This window comes from Tripterygium wilfordii, chromosome 12 (genome assembly GCF_013401445.1).
Source record: "Tripterygium wilfordii isolate XIE 37 chromosome 12, ASM1340144v1, whole genome shotgun sequence".
Lineage (NCBI taxonomy): Eukaryota > Viridiplantae > Streptophyta > Magnoliopsida > Celastrales > Celastraceae > Tripterygium > Tripterygium wilfordii.
The window spans coordinates 10,474,758-10,494,981 of record NC_052243.1 but is presented as its reverse complement, the minus strand read 5'-3'; the positions used below and the strand labels follow the sequence as shown (position 1 = coordinate 10,494,981).

At 37.2% G+C, this 20,224-nt stretch overlaps 1 protein-coding gene across 1 annotated transcript; it reads right to left on the bottom strand.

Moving 5' to 3' along the window:
- Positions 1-1,294: 1,294 nt before the first annotated feature.
- On the bottom strand, positions 1,295-7,964 carry LOC120011010 (potassium transporter 8-like). The gene is made up of 8 exons (XM_038862006.1): positions 7,390-7,964; positions 6,800-7,289; positions 6,660-6,713; positions 4,118-4,378; positions 3,967-4,019; positions 3,171-3,294; positions 2,818-3,072; positions 1,295-2,538 (listed from the first exon to the last, which is right to left on the bottom strand). The coding sequence occupies exons 1-8, from the start codon at positions 7,426-7,428 to the stop codon at positions 1,490-1,492; spliced, it is 2,325 nt and encodes a 774-aa protein (XP_038717934.1). The 5' UTR covers positions 7,429-7,964; the 3' UTR covers positions 1,295-1,489.
- Positions 7,965-20,224: the final 12,260 nt, after the last annotated feature.

Genomic DNA, 20,224 nt, shown 5'->3' with positions numbered 1-20,224 from the left:
CTTTTCCTTTTCTTAAGTTCTTATCATGTGCTCTTGGGTTAGGATCTCACATGTTCTCCTCTTGAAGGGAATGTTTTTGGTGTTTCTTTGAATTTTGCTTTTGTCTTTAAAAAGAGGATTCTGCTTCTTGTTTCTTTGATTTTTGTGGGCTAGCAGACGTTTTAGCCACGCTGCCTTGCCATACAAATCATGTGATTTAACAAGATTAGTATTTGTTTCCTCCCTACGCGGCATCGTATTTTTGTCTTAAACACCTTATCAAGTGAGGGCATATACCTGCCTGAATCAAACCGTATAAACTCGAAAAGTTTTGAATTCGATTCCCATTAAGAGTAATATCATTGTGACCCCATGCTAGATTTTAGCTTAACTTACTTGTCGTCAGATGAAAAATTTCTATATACGTAAACTTGACGACCCGAGTTTAAGTCTCTGTCAATTGTTCAAATGACAAACTTGTCTCGTGTTGATAGTTAAAAAAAAAAGTGAGGGGCTTATCTAATGATAAGGATCCCTCTAGACCAATTGACCAACTTTAATTATCAACAACCAATATTAGCAACAAAGAAAATCACAAGAAAAAAATGTGGGTAAACCATTTTTGACGGCTATTTTTTACTGTATTTATGTGTACAGGATATTTTTCTTATCCTTTCATAAATTACTTTGGACATTGTGCCATGCGAGATCACAATACACCATGTGGATGCATTTCTTTCCCACAATTCCAAGCAAAGTGATATGATAGTCCCAAATTCACTAACTTATATCATCAAATGATCAAATTTAGGGGATTGAGGGCTCTAATTCCGACTCTAATTCTCCTTCAAAATTACGTTAAATTATGAATTAAATGTGATTAAATATTTTATTGTTCATAATGTTAGAATATAATAAATTTTTAGGAAAATATTCTAAATACTAAATTTTAAACTCTAAACATTAAAAATTAAGCCTTAAATCCTAAATTTTAAACCTTAACTAAACACTAATTTCTAAATCCTAAACTTTAATATGTCATTTCCAAAAAAAAATCATGATTTAAAGTGATTTTTGAGAGAGAATTGAACCCGAAATTAGAGCACCTACCATTCCCAAATTTAGAGATTGATTCCATGATCACTCTTTCAAACAAGATGCCTTACTAGCATCATGGCTTTGGCAAATTCTAGGACTAGGGAGGCCACAAGGAAATGGGTTTTCTGGGCCCAGTAAAAAACCAACTTATTTGTCCAGGCCCAAAAATTTGGGCCCAAACACTACCTAATAATGAACTTGACCGAACTGGTAGGAATTTGCAAGAAAGAGCAACTATACACCCATGCTTATATAATTGCTTCTTTGAACATGTATGTATAATGACCATGGAGATTTGGTTTGCCTTAAATACATACCTGGTGGTAGCTCTACAAAATCACAGAGGCTATCAAGGTGCATTAGCTCTGATCTATCATATACATGTAGCTATCTTGATACACAAAGTCCCAAGTTAAACATGGTAGATCATTCCCACCTCAAGAGTAGATGCATGAGGAATGCTCAAAGCATAATTTGGTCCTCTGCAGTTTCTCCTCAAGAAATCATACCCAAAATTGATTATGATTTTCTTCATCAAACTCGATCCCCGCTTCGTTCTGACGTACGAGTGTCCAAGTATAAAAGCCAGTCCAGCTTCCCTTGCTTCCATCAGTTCCCGCAGCTCTTCTCGTGCCTGTATATCAACCTGTGGACTCTGCGGCACAAGAAATCTCACTCTTTTCCTTCCGATTTCTGGGGACTTTATCTCCCTCAGTTCTGAAGCGCCTGTTTCAGAAACCTCAGCATCATCTTCACACATTCTGATCCCTTCGAAATTCGATGATGAAGTCCCGACGACCGTCATCCTTCCATCATCTCCAACGTCCTCTACGCTGATATTACATTCAGGATGTTCAGACCTGATAAACTCTGCAATACTACAAACGAGGTCTTTCTCAAACTCCATATCGTCCTTATGAATGTCACGATATCCATATCGTGCTATGCATCTGTAAAGCCGGTACTCTCTAGGACCAACTCTTCCCACAAGGAACCTCTCCTCAGGTCTGACATGTGGCACTGGGACAGATTTGACACAAAGAAAGACTACAACCTGGTGGAAAGCTGGCAAGTTGGTGACGAAGTGTGAAAATATAGCTGGGATGCCGGAAACAAGCTCAGTGTGTAATAGGCCAATACCCCGAACCCTGACAATCCCCAGACTGGGACCTAGGCTAAGGATCCAGTTGACAGAGACCTTGTTTTGAACGTCAAACTCATACTTCTTGATCGTGCCATAGTGCCAAACGCACATCACTATAAATAAAATAAGTGAAAGGGCAATTGGCACCCAGGCCCCTTCGAGGAACTTAATGAGGGAAGCTGAGAAATAGAGTGCTTCAATCGATCCGAAAAAGAATATGAAACAAAGGGCCAGGAAAATACTTTTGTGCCAGCAAAACACAATAACTAGAGACATTAGGCAGGTCGTTACCAGCATCACAGTTATAACTGCCAAACCTGTTTACAGACAAGAAAAAGATTTTGTAAGAGTGATTGTGATTAGAGCTGTCTTACATTCAAGACAATTTCCATTGCTCACAAAACATTATAGCATCTCCATAGGATTGACAAGAAAGAACCCTTGAGATCTTATTAACATATGAGCACTTGGTTATTTTGCCATATCATTGTACTAAAAAAAAGAAGAAAACACTGCCAAAATTTTAGATTCATGAAGCTAGATCTCGTTGATATGAAACTCAAATAGAGAGGGAGAGAGAACAATGAGAAGAGCACCTGCTGCATTGCCCAAGTGTTTTGTGTCCCTAAAGCCAACAGTAACGGCCAGACATAGCAACATTAAAGTCCAGTTGATCTCTGGAATATAAATCTGGCCGTGCATTTTAGATGAGGTGTGGACAATTTTGACCCTTGGAAAGCAACTCAACGCAGAACATTGTTTGATAACTGAGAAAGTTCCAGTGATGACAGCTTGACTTCCCACCACAGCTGCAAGTATGGCTATTGCCAGAATTGGCCATCTTATTTTCTCTGGAACAGACAGCAACAATAATACGTCATATTGGCTAATATAATTTGTTATCAGATATTAGTTGAATCCAAAAGAACAAACTTTGAAGTAGAATTACCAGGTACAGATACATAAAATCCGATTTGATAGTCACTTTCAATGATATGATGTTTGGAAAGATAGGCAGCTTGTCCCATATATGCCAGAATTAAGGATGGGTAAACCACAAATGTGAAAGCAATCTGCAGGAAAGTTTCTGTTAGAGGACTTGCTTTCAAACTTGGTCATTTCTGAACTATTCACATATACCTACTAATGACAGCATTTGTAGCATTCTAAGTGAAAATTTGTCAGAAGTAAAATTTGTTGGGCTCCATAACTTATGCTCATTTATCTGTAGAATTTTCAACTTAATTATAAGCTATATAGAGTTGAGTTCATCAACACAGTGGGATTAAATGGTTGAAGCATTGAATCTGATGCCAGAAATGGAAAAGATGGATGCAATCTCCTGTCAAAATGTCTCTGAAGAAATTAACCTAAAGAGACATTAGGACATCCTGCAGCAATTAATCCTACTGTTTAAGGTGTTAACTATCTTGTATTCCAAACATCAGACTTTTTTTTTTGGTAACCAAAAACGAAACAATACAAGCTTGCTCTCGGGACATCCGATATGGGCCTAAACTCGAGCTATCAGGCCCGCACACACACCTTTAGACCAGAAAAGTATACCATCAAGTACCCAACAAATGTTCAGTAGGATCTGGTTACAGCAAGTTGTTGAGCACTTTTGCAGCTAACAGCGTGACATACAAAAATTAACTACTGCAAAAGAACTACAATTATTCAAACCTAGAGATTCTGGAAAATGTAACACATTGCATTCTTCAGCAACAAATCAATTAGCATACCTTGATTGACAACTGCGAAAAGTGTCCAAGATCAGCAAACATTGCCTCTGAGCCTGAAGTGTGCAAAAGTCACCATCTGAGTAAAAAACTTAAAGCTCCTACTAGGTGAATAGTAAGATCACACTGTTTGTTTGTTGAAATTATACTATACCTGTTATGCACAGAAGGATACCACCCAAGGACATCCATCCTCTTCTCTGGGTCTTCTTCAAAAATTTGTACATGTAATAGGGAGAGAGTGCTTGGTAAACTTGGGGGTTCCAGTGTACAATGTTATATAGCCCTATAGCACTGACGCACAAGAGCCATGTAATCACCACAGGTGCAAAAAGGAACCCCACCCGGTGAGTCCCAAAATGTTGAATGGCAAACAATAAAACCAATATGGCGCAAGCAACTGGAACTTCAACATCTGCGGAATCAATAAAACTTGAGGAAGCAGAGAATTAAACTCATAATAAGTGCAATACAAGTGCCAGAAGGAATAGTATTGTTGAAGTACGACTTATGTTCCTTTAAATTTTTGAATCTTTCCAGGTTGAAATTAACCATCAGCTTCTCTGAAGTTAATCAAAGGCCTTTCCAAGCTATATCTTCCAATAAATTAAAATGTTCTATTATACAGAGAACACACAAACACATTTACATGACATCCAATAAGGAAAATGCAAATGGCCTCGAACAAGAAGTGATAGGAAAATGTGAATGGCTTTGAACAGGAAGTGGTCACAATAATTTCTTATCGAACTTCTATGTAAGCCCCATCGAACGAGAGGGTAATTAACGAGCATAGCTTATTTCATGCATGGAATCACTGGTCTGATAAAGAAAACACATATTGACATGATATATATTTATTAATCACCTAGTGCATGAAACAATATTCGTGAATCATGCTCAAAACTAACTTTAGGGCAAAACTAAGGTAAAATGATGAGATGGCATAGGACTCTGCCACTTCCGCAAGGTTTAATCAGCAGATTGGATGTATACTTTCCCTTAAAGACCACATTTTCCTCGATGGACTTATAAGCACGTATATAGACTTCTATGCAATTAACCTGAGTATTCGTTTAATAATTTATAGCTCTCATTGTGCAGGATCAATTCATCAAATACCATCCTGTTTCTTAGACCAGACTGCTTTAGATTAGGACATTAGCATGTAGACCAGCATAAAGTATCTTGAAGCTAATAAATTTTAATATTTCAGCTATTTTAAGCAAGGATGATCACCCTTTGAATGTAGATCGAGTAGTAGCAAATGTACAACAGTAAAATCTTCCCAACATACCAGTGTTCAGAAGCAAACATTACCCTTTATTCAACTGTATCGATTTCAAGCAAAGATTGGACATATCACTAAGTGAATGTCAAAGTCCAATTGATCAGTTGATTCGTTAATCCACGAGAAAAAGCTCACCAGGAGACATGTTTCCCACAAATGTAAAAGGAAGGCAACTAAAGGGTGTGGGACCTATAAATAAAGCGGACTGTCTACGCAGCCCACTCTATAAAAGATAAGCTATCAGGTGATCAGCTATATTTAACAGACTCCAACAAGAATGAGATCACTGGAGAAATCTAAACAAAAATTTGGTACTGTACATATCGTGTGCAGTGGAAGAAGAGGAGGTGACTGGAAAAAATATCTGTGGTGATACTCAAAACTTTAATCATGATGACATCATTCTAGTTTCTCTTCAACTGCTACAGCTTAGACAGAAACAAGTGGATCAAAGATTGGTTGACACCATAGTCATGACTCATGAGTCATGATTATGTATGTTCTCCAGGGGACTTAAAACTAACTCAATTAGACAGCAGTGTCCATGATGCAAAACACAATATCTAATACATAAAGAAAAAGAATGCACTAGATCATTATTTTACTGTCTTATCCAAACAAAAGTACTTTTTTTTTTCTAATCAGAAGATGAGAGAAGATAAAAGTTCTAGATCCATATACTTTCAACAGTTGTTTTGGCATGTCCGAAATAATTTTATCATGAACATGATGTTTATCAACTTATAACCTTCCACATCATGAATCTGATTATTATTTTATCAGGTTGATGGTGATCTGACCTTAATTAATTAGAGGAAATCTTTCCTATTGATCTTAATAAGGACCCACAATACTACACGCGCTTATGTAATATAATACTCAGTTTTCCATCTCCACTAACTTCAGGTCTGCAAATTAGGGAGAAAGCAAAAGCTTTTGAAACCTTCAAAAATATGAGGATCAGGATATAAAATATTAAAATCAAGATATCAATGACTAACCATGATCTGCTTATTTTACTTCTTGTCACAGCACATATATGATTAAAATATTAAACTAGTTATGATGCTGCAATAGTTGGCCACATAAAGTCGGTGTCATTCAACACAGACCAGTTAACAGATGCATTTGCCATATTTCTTGTTAAATACAGTGAACCGCATCAATACATTAGCTTAAAGATATAGCACTTTGAGATATCATATCCCATTAAGATGGCAAATGCCTAAGATCGATATCTGGTTATGTATTATAAAAAAACACTTCGTTCTGAACTTTCTATTAGAAAAATGAATGCCTTTAAGTAACCAGATTTCTGATCCACAACTATCAAAAACTGATCATTGATGAAGAGAAAGTATAAACAGTTAAGCGAAAAACCATTGGCTCAAGTGAACGAACTTACACTGATGCTGCTCTTTTGACATGGAAAGCTCCAGACCAGACACGGCCGAAAAAACTGAAATAAAGACACAAACCAAGCAATTCTCAGTAAGAAGATTAAATCCCCAATGTCAAACCCACAAAAGCAATAATTTCCAGTACCAGAAATTGCAGGTGTAAGAACCCCATCACCAATTACCATACAAGTCCCAATTAAAGCCAACACAAGCAACACCTTTCGTAATACTCTACATTTCTCAAAAGTCGATTTCAAGCTAGACCCAATATCACGGCTAGCATTTGAAACAACCTCGTCTTTCTTGTACTCTGACAGCTCCTCATCAGCCAGCTGACAATTGGGTAAGGAACTAACCCGGGCATGGCGGCAAAGCAGAGAATACAGGGCAAACGTCCCACCTTCGCCATTATCATCAGCTCTAAGCACAATAAACACATATTTCACGAGTGGGATAAGCGTCAATGTCCAAAAGATAAAAGATAAAACCCCAAATATCTCCTCATTAGTCTCTGAGTGCTGAATATCCTCTGCAAAAGTGCTTTTGAACACATACAAAGGAGAAGTGCTTAAATCCCCATAAACAACACCCAGACTTTGATAAGCCAAAGTTAACACCGTCTTCCATGAATCTCTCTGCAACAACAATCAAAAGAAGAGCATGAACAAAGAACTGGGAACGTTGAAGTGGGTACAACACAAATAGTACAAATACTAGGTTTTCCACATGTTGTACCTTAATTGGGTTTCCTTGGATAACACCTTCAAGATCCATAATGGGTTCCTTACAAAATCTCCATTTTTTAAAGCAAAATAAAGATGACCCAGATGGATTGACACCCTCCCCAGTTCAAAGAAGCCAAGGAAAACTTGCCTTTGATTTTAAAATAATTGCAGGGAAAAGTACTTCAAATATCCCCTAATAAAGAACACACAAGAAGCACCACAAACGAACACAGAGATGGTATAGGAATTTGCAGCCGTGGAATATAAATAAACAACTATAACCCCAAGTTCTAGAGAGAGATTTGGTGTGTAGTGAATAGTGGGGTGGTTTTGGCACTTGCTCTGTGCTTTTTTCTTTTAGTCTCAGATTCTAGTTTAGAATATTTTTGGCTCTCTTTCTCTGAAAGAGACGATACACAGAGAGAAATAGAGAGAGGCAGTGCCCTGTCAAAGATGGATGGCATGCAGCAGTGCACCACCTATACTATACTTATTCTCTTTATACAAACAACCTACCACTGACAATTTGTAGCAGCCTCCTTCAATGCCTACTGGCTGGTGATAACTACAACTCAGTGACTCGAGCGAGTCGACTCAAAACACCCCAATTGGTTCTAAATCAGGAAAAATCTCATTTTTATTGAACATGTGTAAGATATTAGTGATTGTAATAGAACATGTGTGTCATTTGGTTGGTTAGGGACCTACTTAATAGGTCAATTTGTTCATGTATATCTACTAATTAAGTTGTTAATGGTAATCTGTTTGCTAGTCTAAACCAGAAAGGACAAAATGCATTTGAAATATATCTTAATTTGGCAATGTCTCACTTGAAATGGGGGTGCCTGCAATGGTAGCCCCTAAAGTTTGCTCAAGGGTTGCTTTAGCCCATTGGAATGGCTTTTGTCATGAAATCCAAATTTTGATTGAATCTGCCAATTTTATAGTTGGTCAAGACTCTTTTTAGTGGTGGTCTAGACCCTTTTTAGTGGTGGTTACAGAAGAATTGAATAATTTGTGTTGTATAAATTTGTGTTGTATATTCATGTTGTGAGGTTGTACATTATATAGTTACATTGAAAGCCCTAAATTAGGGAAACTAAATCAATCAAATCAACCTAATTCTAGGAAACTAAATCAAAGTAATTAAAGGGAATATTTACAACCCATAATTACAAGAAACGTAATATTCTCTCATAATTCCAACACTCCCCCTCAAGCTGGTGCGAAGAGATTGACGAGACCCAGCTTGACAAGAGATGACTTAAGTAAAGAAGGACCTATTGGTTTAGTAAACATGTCCGCAGTCTGAGCCGATGAAGGAACAAACCTAGGAGTGATAATGCCAGACCGAACTTTTTCCCGAATGAAATGGATGTCAACTTCTATATGCTTAGTTCTTTCGTGAAGAACTGAGTCAGATGATAGCATGATGGCAGACTTGTTATCACAGAATAAAGAGGACGAGTCTGTTACAGAAATACCCAATTCAGTGAGGAGAGAACGAAGCCACATGATTTCGCATGTACCTTGAGCCATAGCACGATATTCAGATTCAGCTGATGATCGAGAAACAACTGCTTGCTTCTTACTTTTCCATGAGATAAGATGATTACCCCGGAAAGTACAGAAGCCAGAGGTAGAACGCCTATCACTTATGGAACCCGCATAATCAGCATCAGTGTAGCCCGAGAGATCAGATGGTATATAGCATGAGAGACTAGATGGTGGACCTGACATCTCTCCAGAAGCATAGAATAATCCGAGACCAGGGCAAGATTTGAGATAACTGAGAATATGATAAACAGCATCCAAATGGGAAGTACGTGGAGAATGCATGTACTGACTAACAACACTAACAGCAAACGTGATATCTGGTCTTGTGTTTGTCAAATAAATAAGACGTCCCACAAGACGCTGATACATTGATGGATCTGATAAACAATCTCCTGAGTCTGGTGATAGCTTGAGGTTAGGAATCATAGGAGTAGAGGCAGGTTTACAACCAAGCATACCCGTATCCTGCAGAAGATCAAGAACATATTTCCGCTGGGATAAAAATATGCCACGGCGAGAACGAGCAACCTCAATGCCAAGAAAATATCGGAGGGGACCTAAATCCTTAGTATCAAAGGATTTTCGCAGATCATCCTTTACCTGAACAATACCTGGGGAGTCATCTCCAGTAATGAGGATATCATCAACATAGACTGAGATAATAATGCACTTGCCCTGAGACTGGCGACGAATGAAACATGTGTGATCCGAGTGACACTGAACAAACCCCATAGCAAGCACAACTTCACTGAAGCGGCCGAACCATGCCCGAGGAGATTGCTTAAGGCCATAAAGAGATTTCCGGAGACGACATACTTTCCCCGAATACTCCCCCTGGCCGTGAAAACCTGGTGGAGGATCCATGTAGATAGTTTCGGAAAGGTCCCCATTGAGGAACGCATTTTTAACATCCATCTGATGGAGAGGCCAAGAGTATGTAGCAGCAAGAGAAACAAGGAGACGAACTGTAGTAAGTTTCGCAACTGGAGCAAACGTGGCTCCAAAGTCTTTGCCGGGAATCTGAGTGAATCCTTTGGCCACAAGACGAGCCTTATAGCGATCAACCGAACCATCAGCCTGATACTTGATAGTGAACACCCACTTACATGGCAGAGACCCACTTAGGATTCTGGAGAGCGGAGTGGACAGAGCGAGGGATCAAATCGGAGTCAATCTTGCCAAGAAATGTCTTATAGGAATCTGAAAAACAATGATAAGACAAATACTTGGCAATGGGATGGTCAGTACTACTCGTAAATCCAAAACGGGAAGGGGGATGACGATCACGAGTGGGGTAACGAGGAACAGAAACAGGAGAAAGGGAAGTACCTGATTCCGGAGAAGACGTTGGCGGAGGGGCAGGAGCAGACGGGCGCCGAGTATAGACCTGATCAAAGGGAACGAGAGATGGTGCACTAGGAGTAGATGATGAGTCAGGAGAAGGTGAAGGAGAGGAAGACTCGGGTAACAAAATCGGTCGTGGAGGTGATGATTGATTTGGGATGGTGAGAGAAGGCTCCACGGCCGGTTCTGATATAAGAGGGCTACCTGAGAAAAAAGGAATAGCCTCCAAAAAAGTAACATCCAAAGAGTGATAAAAGCGACGAGAAACGGGATCATAACATCGATAACCTTTAGACATGGATGAATACCCGGTAAAAACACAGCGAATGGCTTTATCATCAAGTTTGGTACGGGAGGGACTACGATTTTGAACAAAACAGGTACAACCAAACACACGAGGAAGAAGAGAAAACAGAGTAGTACCTGGCCGAAGGACATGAAGGGGTGTTGCACCCTGAAGTGCCCGACTCGGAGTACGATTGATAAGGTACGTGGCAGTAAGAACAGCTAAGTGCCAGAAAGTTTTGGGGACATTCATACCTCGAAGAAGACATCGAACGACAGACATGATGTGACGGTTCTTGCGTTCCGCGACACCATTTTGTTCAGGTGTGTAGGGGCACGTGAGCTGTTGAAGGATCCCATTTTGAGCAAGTTGAGTGCGAAACTCATTGGTGAGATATTCACCTCCATTGTCAGACCGAATGGCACGAACAACAGTATTGTATTGAGTTTTAACCATGTGAAGAAAATTAGTGAAATGATCAAAGACTTCAGATTTGTTTTTCATAAGATAAACCCAAGTACATCGAGTGTAGTCATCAATAAAGGTAACATAATAACGATGTTGAGAAAAAGCAGTAGTGGGAGATGGTCCCCAGACATCAGAGTGAACAAGGTCAAATGCAGCGGGAGAACGACGCATGCGAGGAATATAAGAAGTGCGTGTATGTTTGGACAATTCACAAACCTCACAATGAAATTTAAAATTTTTGCACGCTTTATTCAAAGGCGGAAAAAGCGAACATAGATATTGAAAGTTCGCATGGCCTAGACGAGCATGCCACAAATCTACAGTAGCAAGGGAAAAAATAAAGGAAGATAAAGTAGAAGGATCTAGAACCGATAGTGTGGAAGCTTGAAGACTAGACGATGAGACATCAGATGAAGGTGGGTCACCAAAGTAGTAGAGGCCGTCATGCTCAAACCCCCTACCAAAAATCTTCTTCGAAGTCAGGTCTTGTAAAAAACAACGGTCAGATAAGAAGACAACAGCACAATTCAGGTGTTTGGCAAGGCGACTGACAGAGAGAAGATTACATGTAAATTTAGGAACATAATAAACAGAAGGAAGAGTAATATCCGGAGACAAACGGGCACTGCCCTGACTACGAATTGGGAGAGAAGTACCATCAGCAATACAGACAGATTGGTTGATAGGAGTAACAGAAGAGGTGAAGGTGGAAAGCTCACCAGTCATGTGGTTGTTAGCCCCAGAATCCAAAATCCAAGTGGGATTCCCTAACTTACCATGGAAAGCAGTAGGAGTACCTGTAGCGATAACAGCTAATGACTGTAGCTGAGCAATCTGGGACTGGAGTTGAGCAATCTGGGACTGGAGCTGGCTCAAATCTGGTGAAAGATGACTATAATCCATCTCGGCAAAAGTAAATTGCCGCAAAGATAACCCAACAAAGATACTTGCAACACTCACTAAGAGAAGCTGATAGACACACGTGACGAGAGACAGGTGCGCGCAGAGACAGATACACACAAATATGTTTGAGATAGATGTGTGCGAAAAGAGACAGGTGCGAACAGAGTCACGCTTGAGATAAAGAGCTGCCGAAGCCGATGAAAAACAAAAGAGATACGTGCTGCCAGAAAAAGCCGAGAAAACTGCCCGTGAACAGTACCCGTGAACAGTGCCGTGAACAGTGATGATAAAGAAAACCCTAAGGCTCCGATACCAAGAAGAATTGAATAATTTGTGTTGTATAAATTTGTGTTGTATATTCATGTTGTGAGGTTGTACATTATATAGTTACATTGAAAGCCCTAAATTAGGGAAACTAAATCAATCAAATCAACCTAATTCTAGGAAACTAAATCAAAGTAATTAAAGGGAATATTTACAACCCATAATTACAAGAAACGTAATATTCTCTCATAATTCCAACAGTTACAGGTTCAAGTCTCGTGTGTTGCAATCTTTATATAATTTCTAACAAATTCTTGATCGAGAGTGTGAATCTAGTTGTTATACTGGTCACCCTTGACCACCCTTTTACTTAAAAAAAAATAATTGTGGTCACTTACTCCTTTCAATTGATATTCAAATTCATCTAATTTATTTTATGAGAAGGTATCAAGCACATTAGTTCACCTAAATTTCGAATAGTTAGAATGTATATAAATGATGTGAATGTCTTGGCCGAACAAGTTAATTTATTTGATTAAATAACAAAGTAACTAACATAATGGTGAATTGAACTTGATTACCTCCCCAAGATTTATTCTCACTCAGCTCAATCACCACTCAGAGGCTGTCCAAATTCACAAACTTATCAACTAATTACATTATGAATCTATTGTCTCATAGTGAGTAGTGACTAAGAGTATTAAAATATGAATAAATGATATGAAATATCTCGACCTAACAAGTTAACTTACTAGGTCGAATGACAAAATAACTAATCTTAACACGAATATTATGACAAAAGGAACTTGATTACCCCAGGATTTATCCTCCCTCAACTCAATCACCACCTGGAGACTGTCCAAATTCACAAACTTTAGTGTGGTGGATCTTGTTGACACATTGAAAAATCATGTTCATAGTTAATAATTGAGAATAAAAGTGAATACTTGTTTAAAAATCAGTGTTTGATACTTGTGCAGAAGAATTTGGCAGCACATCAAAAAGATTTGCATCAATAAAGACATGGTTATAATTTCTTAAGCAATATCAACTTGTCAGACAAAGTTTCGGATACTTTCTTCTGATGCTGATTTGATAAGTCAAAATTCAGGTAGAGTGAAAACAATAGGACTATAGGAATTAAGGGCTCCTACGATGAAAGTCACTGCAGTGACCTTGCAGTTTCAATCAGGAACGTTTATTGTAATTATCATTGGGATCATGTTGATTGAAACTGCAGGAAATTACAGAGGAATCTATTGCAAGTACCCCGTCTAAAACAATAGAGCTTCAAGATTGGAAGGGCATTTAAAATATAGTCTCACAAATATAAACTATCTACGTATTTCTAAAAACCTACATTCATCATTTTATGAATCTTTATCTCAAAATTTTAGGGTTAGCTATATGAATATAAGAAAATAAAAGAAAATCGGTTACTTGTATTCATTTCCGTCATTTATTTACATTTTAGGATCATATTGTTTTGTTAACTCCTATTGAAATTATATTCTTTGTTACCAATTCAAGTCATATCTTTTTAGGTCTTTCACCCTTGCTTCATACTCTCTCATACAATTATCTAAATTCTTCTCGCCGCTGCATAACTATATCTCTATATTATACATGCGCATACCATCTTAAACGAGCATCTCGTAATTTATCTTTAATTGGTGCTACTCATACTTTAGATTAATAATCTCATTTCCTATCATATATTCTCTTGTGTGGCCATACATCCAACGAGACATTTGCATTTCTGCTACTCTTTTAGATAGGTTGATGTAGGACAAGTTTAATAGATTTCTTTGGTATTGACGTAGAACGGTCCATGGAAGAGTTCCTTGAGAAGTTGAAACGTGTTCGAAGGAATCCAAATCGAAATCGGAATTGAAGTTGTTGTTTTTGGAAATTAAAGTTTCAGTTTCCAACTTCGACCATCCATAACTTTTGATTCCCTCGTGTGTTTCCTTATTATAATATGTTTCCGAGGAGTGATTTTGAATACCTAAATTTGAGATTCGGAAGGAGATCAAAAAGGTGTTTTTTTGTAGTCCAACGGGGTTAATTAAGTTTCCTGCACGTTTTATGTTTCCAATTTTCCAATTCTAGTTTAATTAGGAGTTCAATTAGGGTTTGATTGTTTTTTCAGTCTTTAGATAGTCTCATAAACGTTTGTAATTGATACATTCAGTTTTATTAATAAAATTCCTTGAGGTTTTCTCAATTGTTCTTGGTGGATTCCAAGTTTCTTGATTTCGTCATGAACGAATTCAAATGTTCTAGCTTCCGCGTCTACGTCATAGCTTGTCTCTTAATAGTACTCCAACTTTCAGAACCATACATCATTGTGGGTCGTATAGCCAACCTATATAATTTTTCCTTCAACTGTGAGAAATCCATACCCCTTATATATGCCAACTATATTTTCCACTTTGGGGATTTGATTTCCGTGGATATATTAGATTACCCTCACGGGTTTTTTTTCCTTTTAAGCTAGCCTAGCAAGTGGGGTAAGCCGACTCACTAAGTTCTGGGAAAAGACCTAGTTGTTTATTAGGGATAGGCTTTACCCATATAAACCCAATGGTAGACTTGTGTATAACCAATGTGAGACTTTTAGTTTTATGTTCTTAACATCAGCCCACCAAAAGAAATCTTCAATCACATAAAATCTCGGATGCATTTCTCCACTTCATCCACCCTTTTTAATCTCATTAATTACATTTTCGTTAATATCTCTATCAGCTTGGAAAATATATTCAAGATATTTGAAAATTTTATGTTTCGTTACTTTTTTTTTTTATAATTCGATCGTTTATTCATTTTCTTGTTTTCTCTTACTAAACTTGCTTTGATACTACTAAAAAAAATTTCATTATCACATTTATTTTGACATAAATCTATTTGAGGTTCGATGCTAGTGATGATCCCACTATCCTTAAATGTTGTTACTTCGTTGGTTGTAATAATGTAAGAACAGGCCGCGGGACCTATGGAATCCAAAAATTAGGTCAGAATTCAGAACCCCACCCTCTCCAATACGTGCTACCTTTTATAGTATCATGCGGCAGGTCAATTAGTTGCCATTAACGGGATGGGAGGGGTTTCAATTCGGATTTTTGATTCAATTCTTCTCTAAAAATCATGTTAGATTATGATTTTTTTAAATGACATATAAGAGTTTATAGTTAGAAAATAGTGTTATAGTTTAGTATTTAAGGTTTAATTTTTAATGTTTAGGATTTAGAATTTTTAGTGTTTAGCATTTAATTATTTTTCTTTGTGGATATATAATTTCGTCATTATAATAATTCGTCCATAGAAACAAATGATAAGAGAGACCAAATATGACTAGATGAGGTAAGAATTATGTTGAAGATATATATACATATATATATATATTAAATTTAGAGTTATATAAAATGAAGATTGAGATAAATAAGAGGTGTGAAGTAGTGGATGTGACTGAAAGCAATAAGAAACACAAAACATTAAATAATGTGGAGAGAAGTGAAACAAATGTCATTGGCACTTTCATGAACCAGAAAATGCCAAGGGGAGTGCAATGGCAATTGTGACACTTGCTTTATTTTCTGCTGATTGACAACTTCTCCACTACAATGGCATGCCCCACCTTGGGTCTCCTTTCTTTTCTAATGCTTCATGCTTTTACATTTTTGGATATATATATTGGAATATCTAAATTCAAGTTGTATAATGGACGTCCCTTCCTGCTTCCATGACAGTTTCAGTGATCGTTTCTGTAAAAAACAAGTTAATTTATGAGTTGACGTTAATTTATACTTGATAATTTTATCATAGGTTAGTATATATTTGAAATAAATTTGTTGGCGAAGTTTATATTTTTTGAACATATATGCTAATGTCTATATAATATGTTCGGCGAAACGATATACGTACGCTAGTGTCTATGCTTTACCAAATAGACAATCTTAAGTGATGTAGAGTGACCTAATGTTTGAAATTGCATTAGTTTTCATAAAAACAAATTGATAAATTGATTCTTTACAAAATTAAGATATATGATAAGATGAAGAGTAGCCATGATTGGTATTTTGTCAATTAGCAAAATTTCTTTAATCCGTCAAAGACAAATAATATTGTGGGGTCCAACAGTGGATAATTTAACAAGTGGTGCCTATTAATCACGTAATTAAACAATGATCACTATTACAAAATCACTTGCTGAAAATGAAATCACACTAATTAAAAATCTTACATAGGCTCAAGGCATTATGACAATAATCTTGAAGCTTTTTCATTCGAAATTGGCTTCTTTTAGTTTTGTTGAGATATCGATTTTGTTGACCACGTATATCTTCAATTCCTCACTTTTGTTGTCTTTATTAGTTCGGATAAATTTTTGTTCCTCTTGAACTTTGTTGTCTGACTCGGATTGCTTGTTCTCTTCAATTTTAGCGGGCACCGGCTTCAATTTTCTACCATAACAAACTTTATGTGACATAATTGTATCAGTATGTAGCTGTCTAGGTGGAGCTTTAGTACTAATGTCCCTAACAAGAACAATTCACTTACGCACCTCGGACTCCTGAGTTGGTGTAGTTCTAATAGGAGCCTACTTTTCATCTCGTATCTTCTTGTATCGTAGAAAGTAAAGTCCATTGATGTGAGCGATAAGGAGAAGTGTTACTTCAAAAGTGAAGGGCCAAGCAAGCTAGATTATCACGACAAGAAACCCAACTCTTTCTCCAATGCAAGTAGGTAGGAGCCTACTTTTCATCTCATATCTTCTTGTATCGTAGAAAGTAGAAAGTAAAGTCCATTGATGTGAGCGATAAGGAGAAGTGTTACTTCAAAAGTGAAGGGCCAATCAAACTAGATTATCACTACAAGAAACCCAACTCTTTCTCCAATGCAAGTCGGTATACAATCAAGTATAGCCCACCAAGATAGGTAGGCATAAAATGAATAAAACTTAGAGGCCGATAATGGTTTACCTGACTCATAAATCAACCATTACCCGACTCACCATATTCAGGTAGGCACTGATTTAGAATTTGCATACTAGAGTAAGTTGTTCGGCCAATAATAAGCCGATCCGACCCGACCCTACCAACAACTAGTATCTTTAGTTTTCTTCAATATCTCACTGCTATTATATGTCCGAACATTTTATTAGAAAAGTGGTTTCAATCCTATCTTGGTAATTCATAAAGGAAGCATGAGTTTATGTAGTATTTACTTCACGCGAGGAGGATGAGAATAGAGATCATGCTTATTTTATAATTGGCATCTCCATCAATCTTTGTTAGTTAATAGTTGTACGCATGACTTGATAAGTTTGGTAATTTGTACGCTTCTGAGACACGCAAGCATAACTCCTACAGGATATTGGGCTTGCCCACATAATGGTTCCTAGGAGATTCAAAACCTGGCAGCCCATTGACAAGTGAGCCCAATCTCGTTTTCAGGACCATCAGGCATTCAGGCCCATGGACAATACCATGAAGTTATGGTAAATTCGTAATATTCTCCAAGTACGCTAGCTTTTTGTTTGCGTCAAACCAGGGATAAGCACCGTCTTTTGGGAGACCTGGACCAAAGTATGAGGTCCAAAATATTGAAGAAAACAACCCTAAAGATGTTGAAATTTAATATTGGTGTAAGGTGACGCGGTTTGATGATCCGATCCGAGAAGCTTGTTGCGGATCCTGTTAGTGGATTTTCGAGAGGTTTATTTCATGGAGAGGATGGTGAGGGCCCCGATAGACCTGAATCGGAGCGCTCATGAATAAGTATCGTTCTTTTTGGGGTTTTTAATGTTATTTTTTCAACCCCATTGGTAAGTAGTGTTAAGGTATATAAGTGTATTGTAACCCTGCAGCCGCTATCTTGTATTCTTTCTTGTGAAAACTCTTTGCAACTCCGAAAACGTAGCCACAATTGGCCGAACCTCGTAAATTTTGGTGTCTTGTTTTTGATTGCTTTATTTTTTGTTCATTCTCTGTTATTGATTTCGTTCCCAACAAAAGGCTAGAACATTTCCCAGTTGGTGCATATTAAGCACGTAAATTGAACAATCATCTGTCTACAAAACAACAAAAATGAAAAATTGGACAATGGTCTTAAAGCACAGGGTTGAATCCTCGGTTGAAAGGGTTTTTGGTCATGCTCTACCTTGTGATATTCATTGGCCAAGACACTGACATTTAATGTATTGCAATAATTGGAATGTTTCATTTTCTCCCTTGCTAAACCTATTTGCAATCTATGACTGTAAGACTCGAAGAATGGAGGATTAGGCGGAGACACACTGAGGAATGGAGGAGGCACCGCCAGTTAACCTCTGGGTTTACAGCAACGCGTTAGACTTAGACGTTTTGTTCAATACAAATGGCTAGCCCTAGCCACAAGAGGAGTTAACGAAGAATCTATGTATTGCGTTCCTTACTTCCTTACCATTGGATCTTCGACGTGAAATCCAGCGGCACTCAAGTCTTGCCCTCGTACGCCGGGTATGTTAAAACTCCAGCATGCCTTTAGAAACTATTGAATATGTTATAACTTGTGTGAAAACATGTGTAGATTATTGTTTGCCAAACTTCATATGGAATGTTTGATCAAAATTATGCTTAAATGCCTACTTTGTGTCATTAATTTGATCTTGATAATTCTATGAATATGATTCTTCATGATCAAATTACACACATGCTTAAAGTGCAAAAAAATGCGATGATGGTTGGTTAATAGCATGCTAGCTGATACTCTCTCACTAAAATTCAATGGACAATGCTAGAGATCCCCAAAAATCCCCTAAATCTATGTGGCATTAAAATAACCATTGATTAAAAACACACATGTAGGATCCACTTCACATCCAACACTCCACATTAAATGGAGGTGTTTTGGGGTCACTTTTTGAGGGTCTCAAGCATTATCCAAATTCAATATGGAAGGAGTCCATACTCGGATTTTCCGGGACCTTACCTGACACAAATGGTTTGTAAGTTATTGTGCAAAATCGATGAATTTACGCAACATAAGAATTATGAATCCCCATGAATGCCATTATCAATTTGAATCTCTATGACCTTATTTGGACCATCATCTTTAACCTGCAAATCATTACAATCAAACAATTATAATAGTTTACACCACCTATTTTAACTCTATAAAATTACATTCATATTTTATAAATTTATATCAAATATTTAATGGATAACTTAAACTACCCTTCACTTATAAATTTGTAATTAACAAAATGTTAAATTTATACACCCTATAATATGTTAACCGCCCAACTCGCTTATCAACACAACAAATGGTTATTGACAAGTTTTGCTCTAATTGTCTCGACAATCTCTTTGGTATGAACACATGAGCGTGTGCAGGTCAATAAAGACTGAAAAGTAGAAATTAGAAAGTACATGGACAAGGAGGGAGCAAGAAAACATGTGGAAGAAAACAGTAAGTGAAGTGATTGGTGCAGAATACAAGGAGATAAATCACTGGATTTTGTGAATCAAAGGGAAGAGATGGTGTTGTTTACAGCAATGCAAGATGGGGTATCCCCATTTGTGGTTGTAGTTCTTTCCCTAGTGCAAGTAGTCAGTATAATAAATGAGCTTTTTCTTTCAACAGACAATAATCCTCGTGAAAATCCCGATTTTGATCGTAAAATCGTTTGATCTTGGGTAACCAAAATGATTGAATCGATGTAAAATCCTAAAATTGATAAGATTTATCAATCTTACCCCCTTAATAGACTTATGAAGTCATGAGCTTATGGATTATGGTCTACTAACAATGTGCTTATGTTTCTAATCCTAGTTTTTGTTGAAAAATTGGATCTAATTACAGTATTCAAAGAGGTGTTTCATAATTTAATATAGGTGTGTCATACTATTATCAACTTTTTATTATTATATATTTCAATAAATTCTAGCTAAAAATTTAAAATTAATGTTAGAAATATCTCTACACTTTTCTTAAACTCAATTTATGTGTTGGTTCTCACTTTATGTGTTGGTTCTAGGAT

Bases quoted from the DNA above. Each gene is read 5' to 3' on its own strand.
- LOC120011010 (XM_038862006.1), bottom strand. From the start codon at position 7,428: ATGGATCTTGAAGGTGTTATCCAAGGAAACCCAATTAAG. The intron at 6,714-6,799 runs GTACTGGAAATT...TCTTTATTTCAG, and splicing joins TCTTACACCTGCAATTTCTG to TTTTTTCGGCCGTGTCTGGT. The intron at 3,295-3,966 runs GTATGCTAATTG...ACTTTCCTGCAG, and splicing joins TTTCGCAGTTGTCAATCAAG to ATTGCTTTCACATTTGTGGT.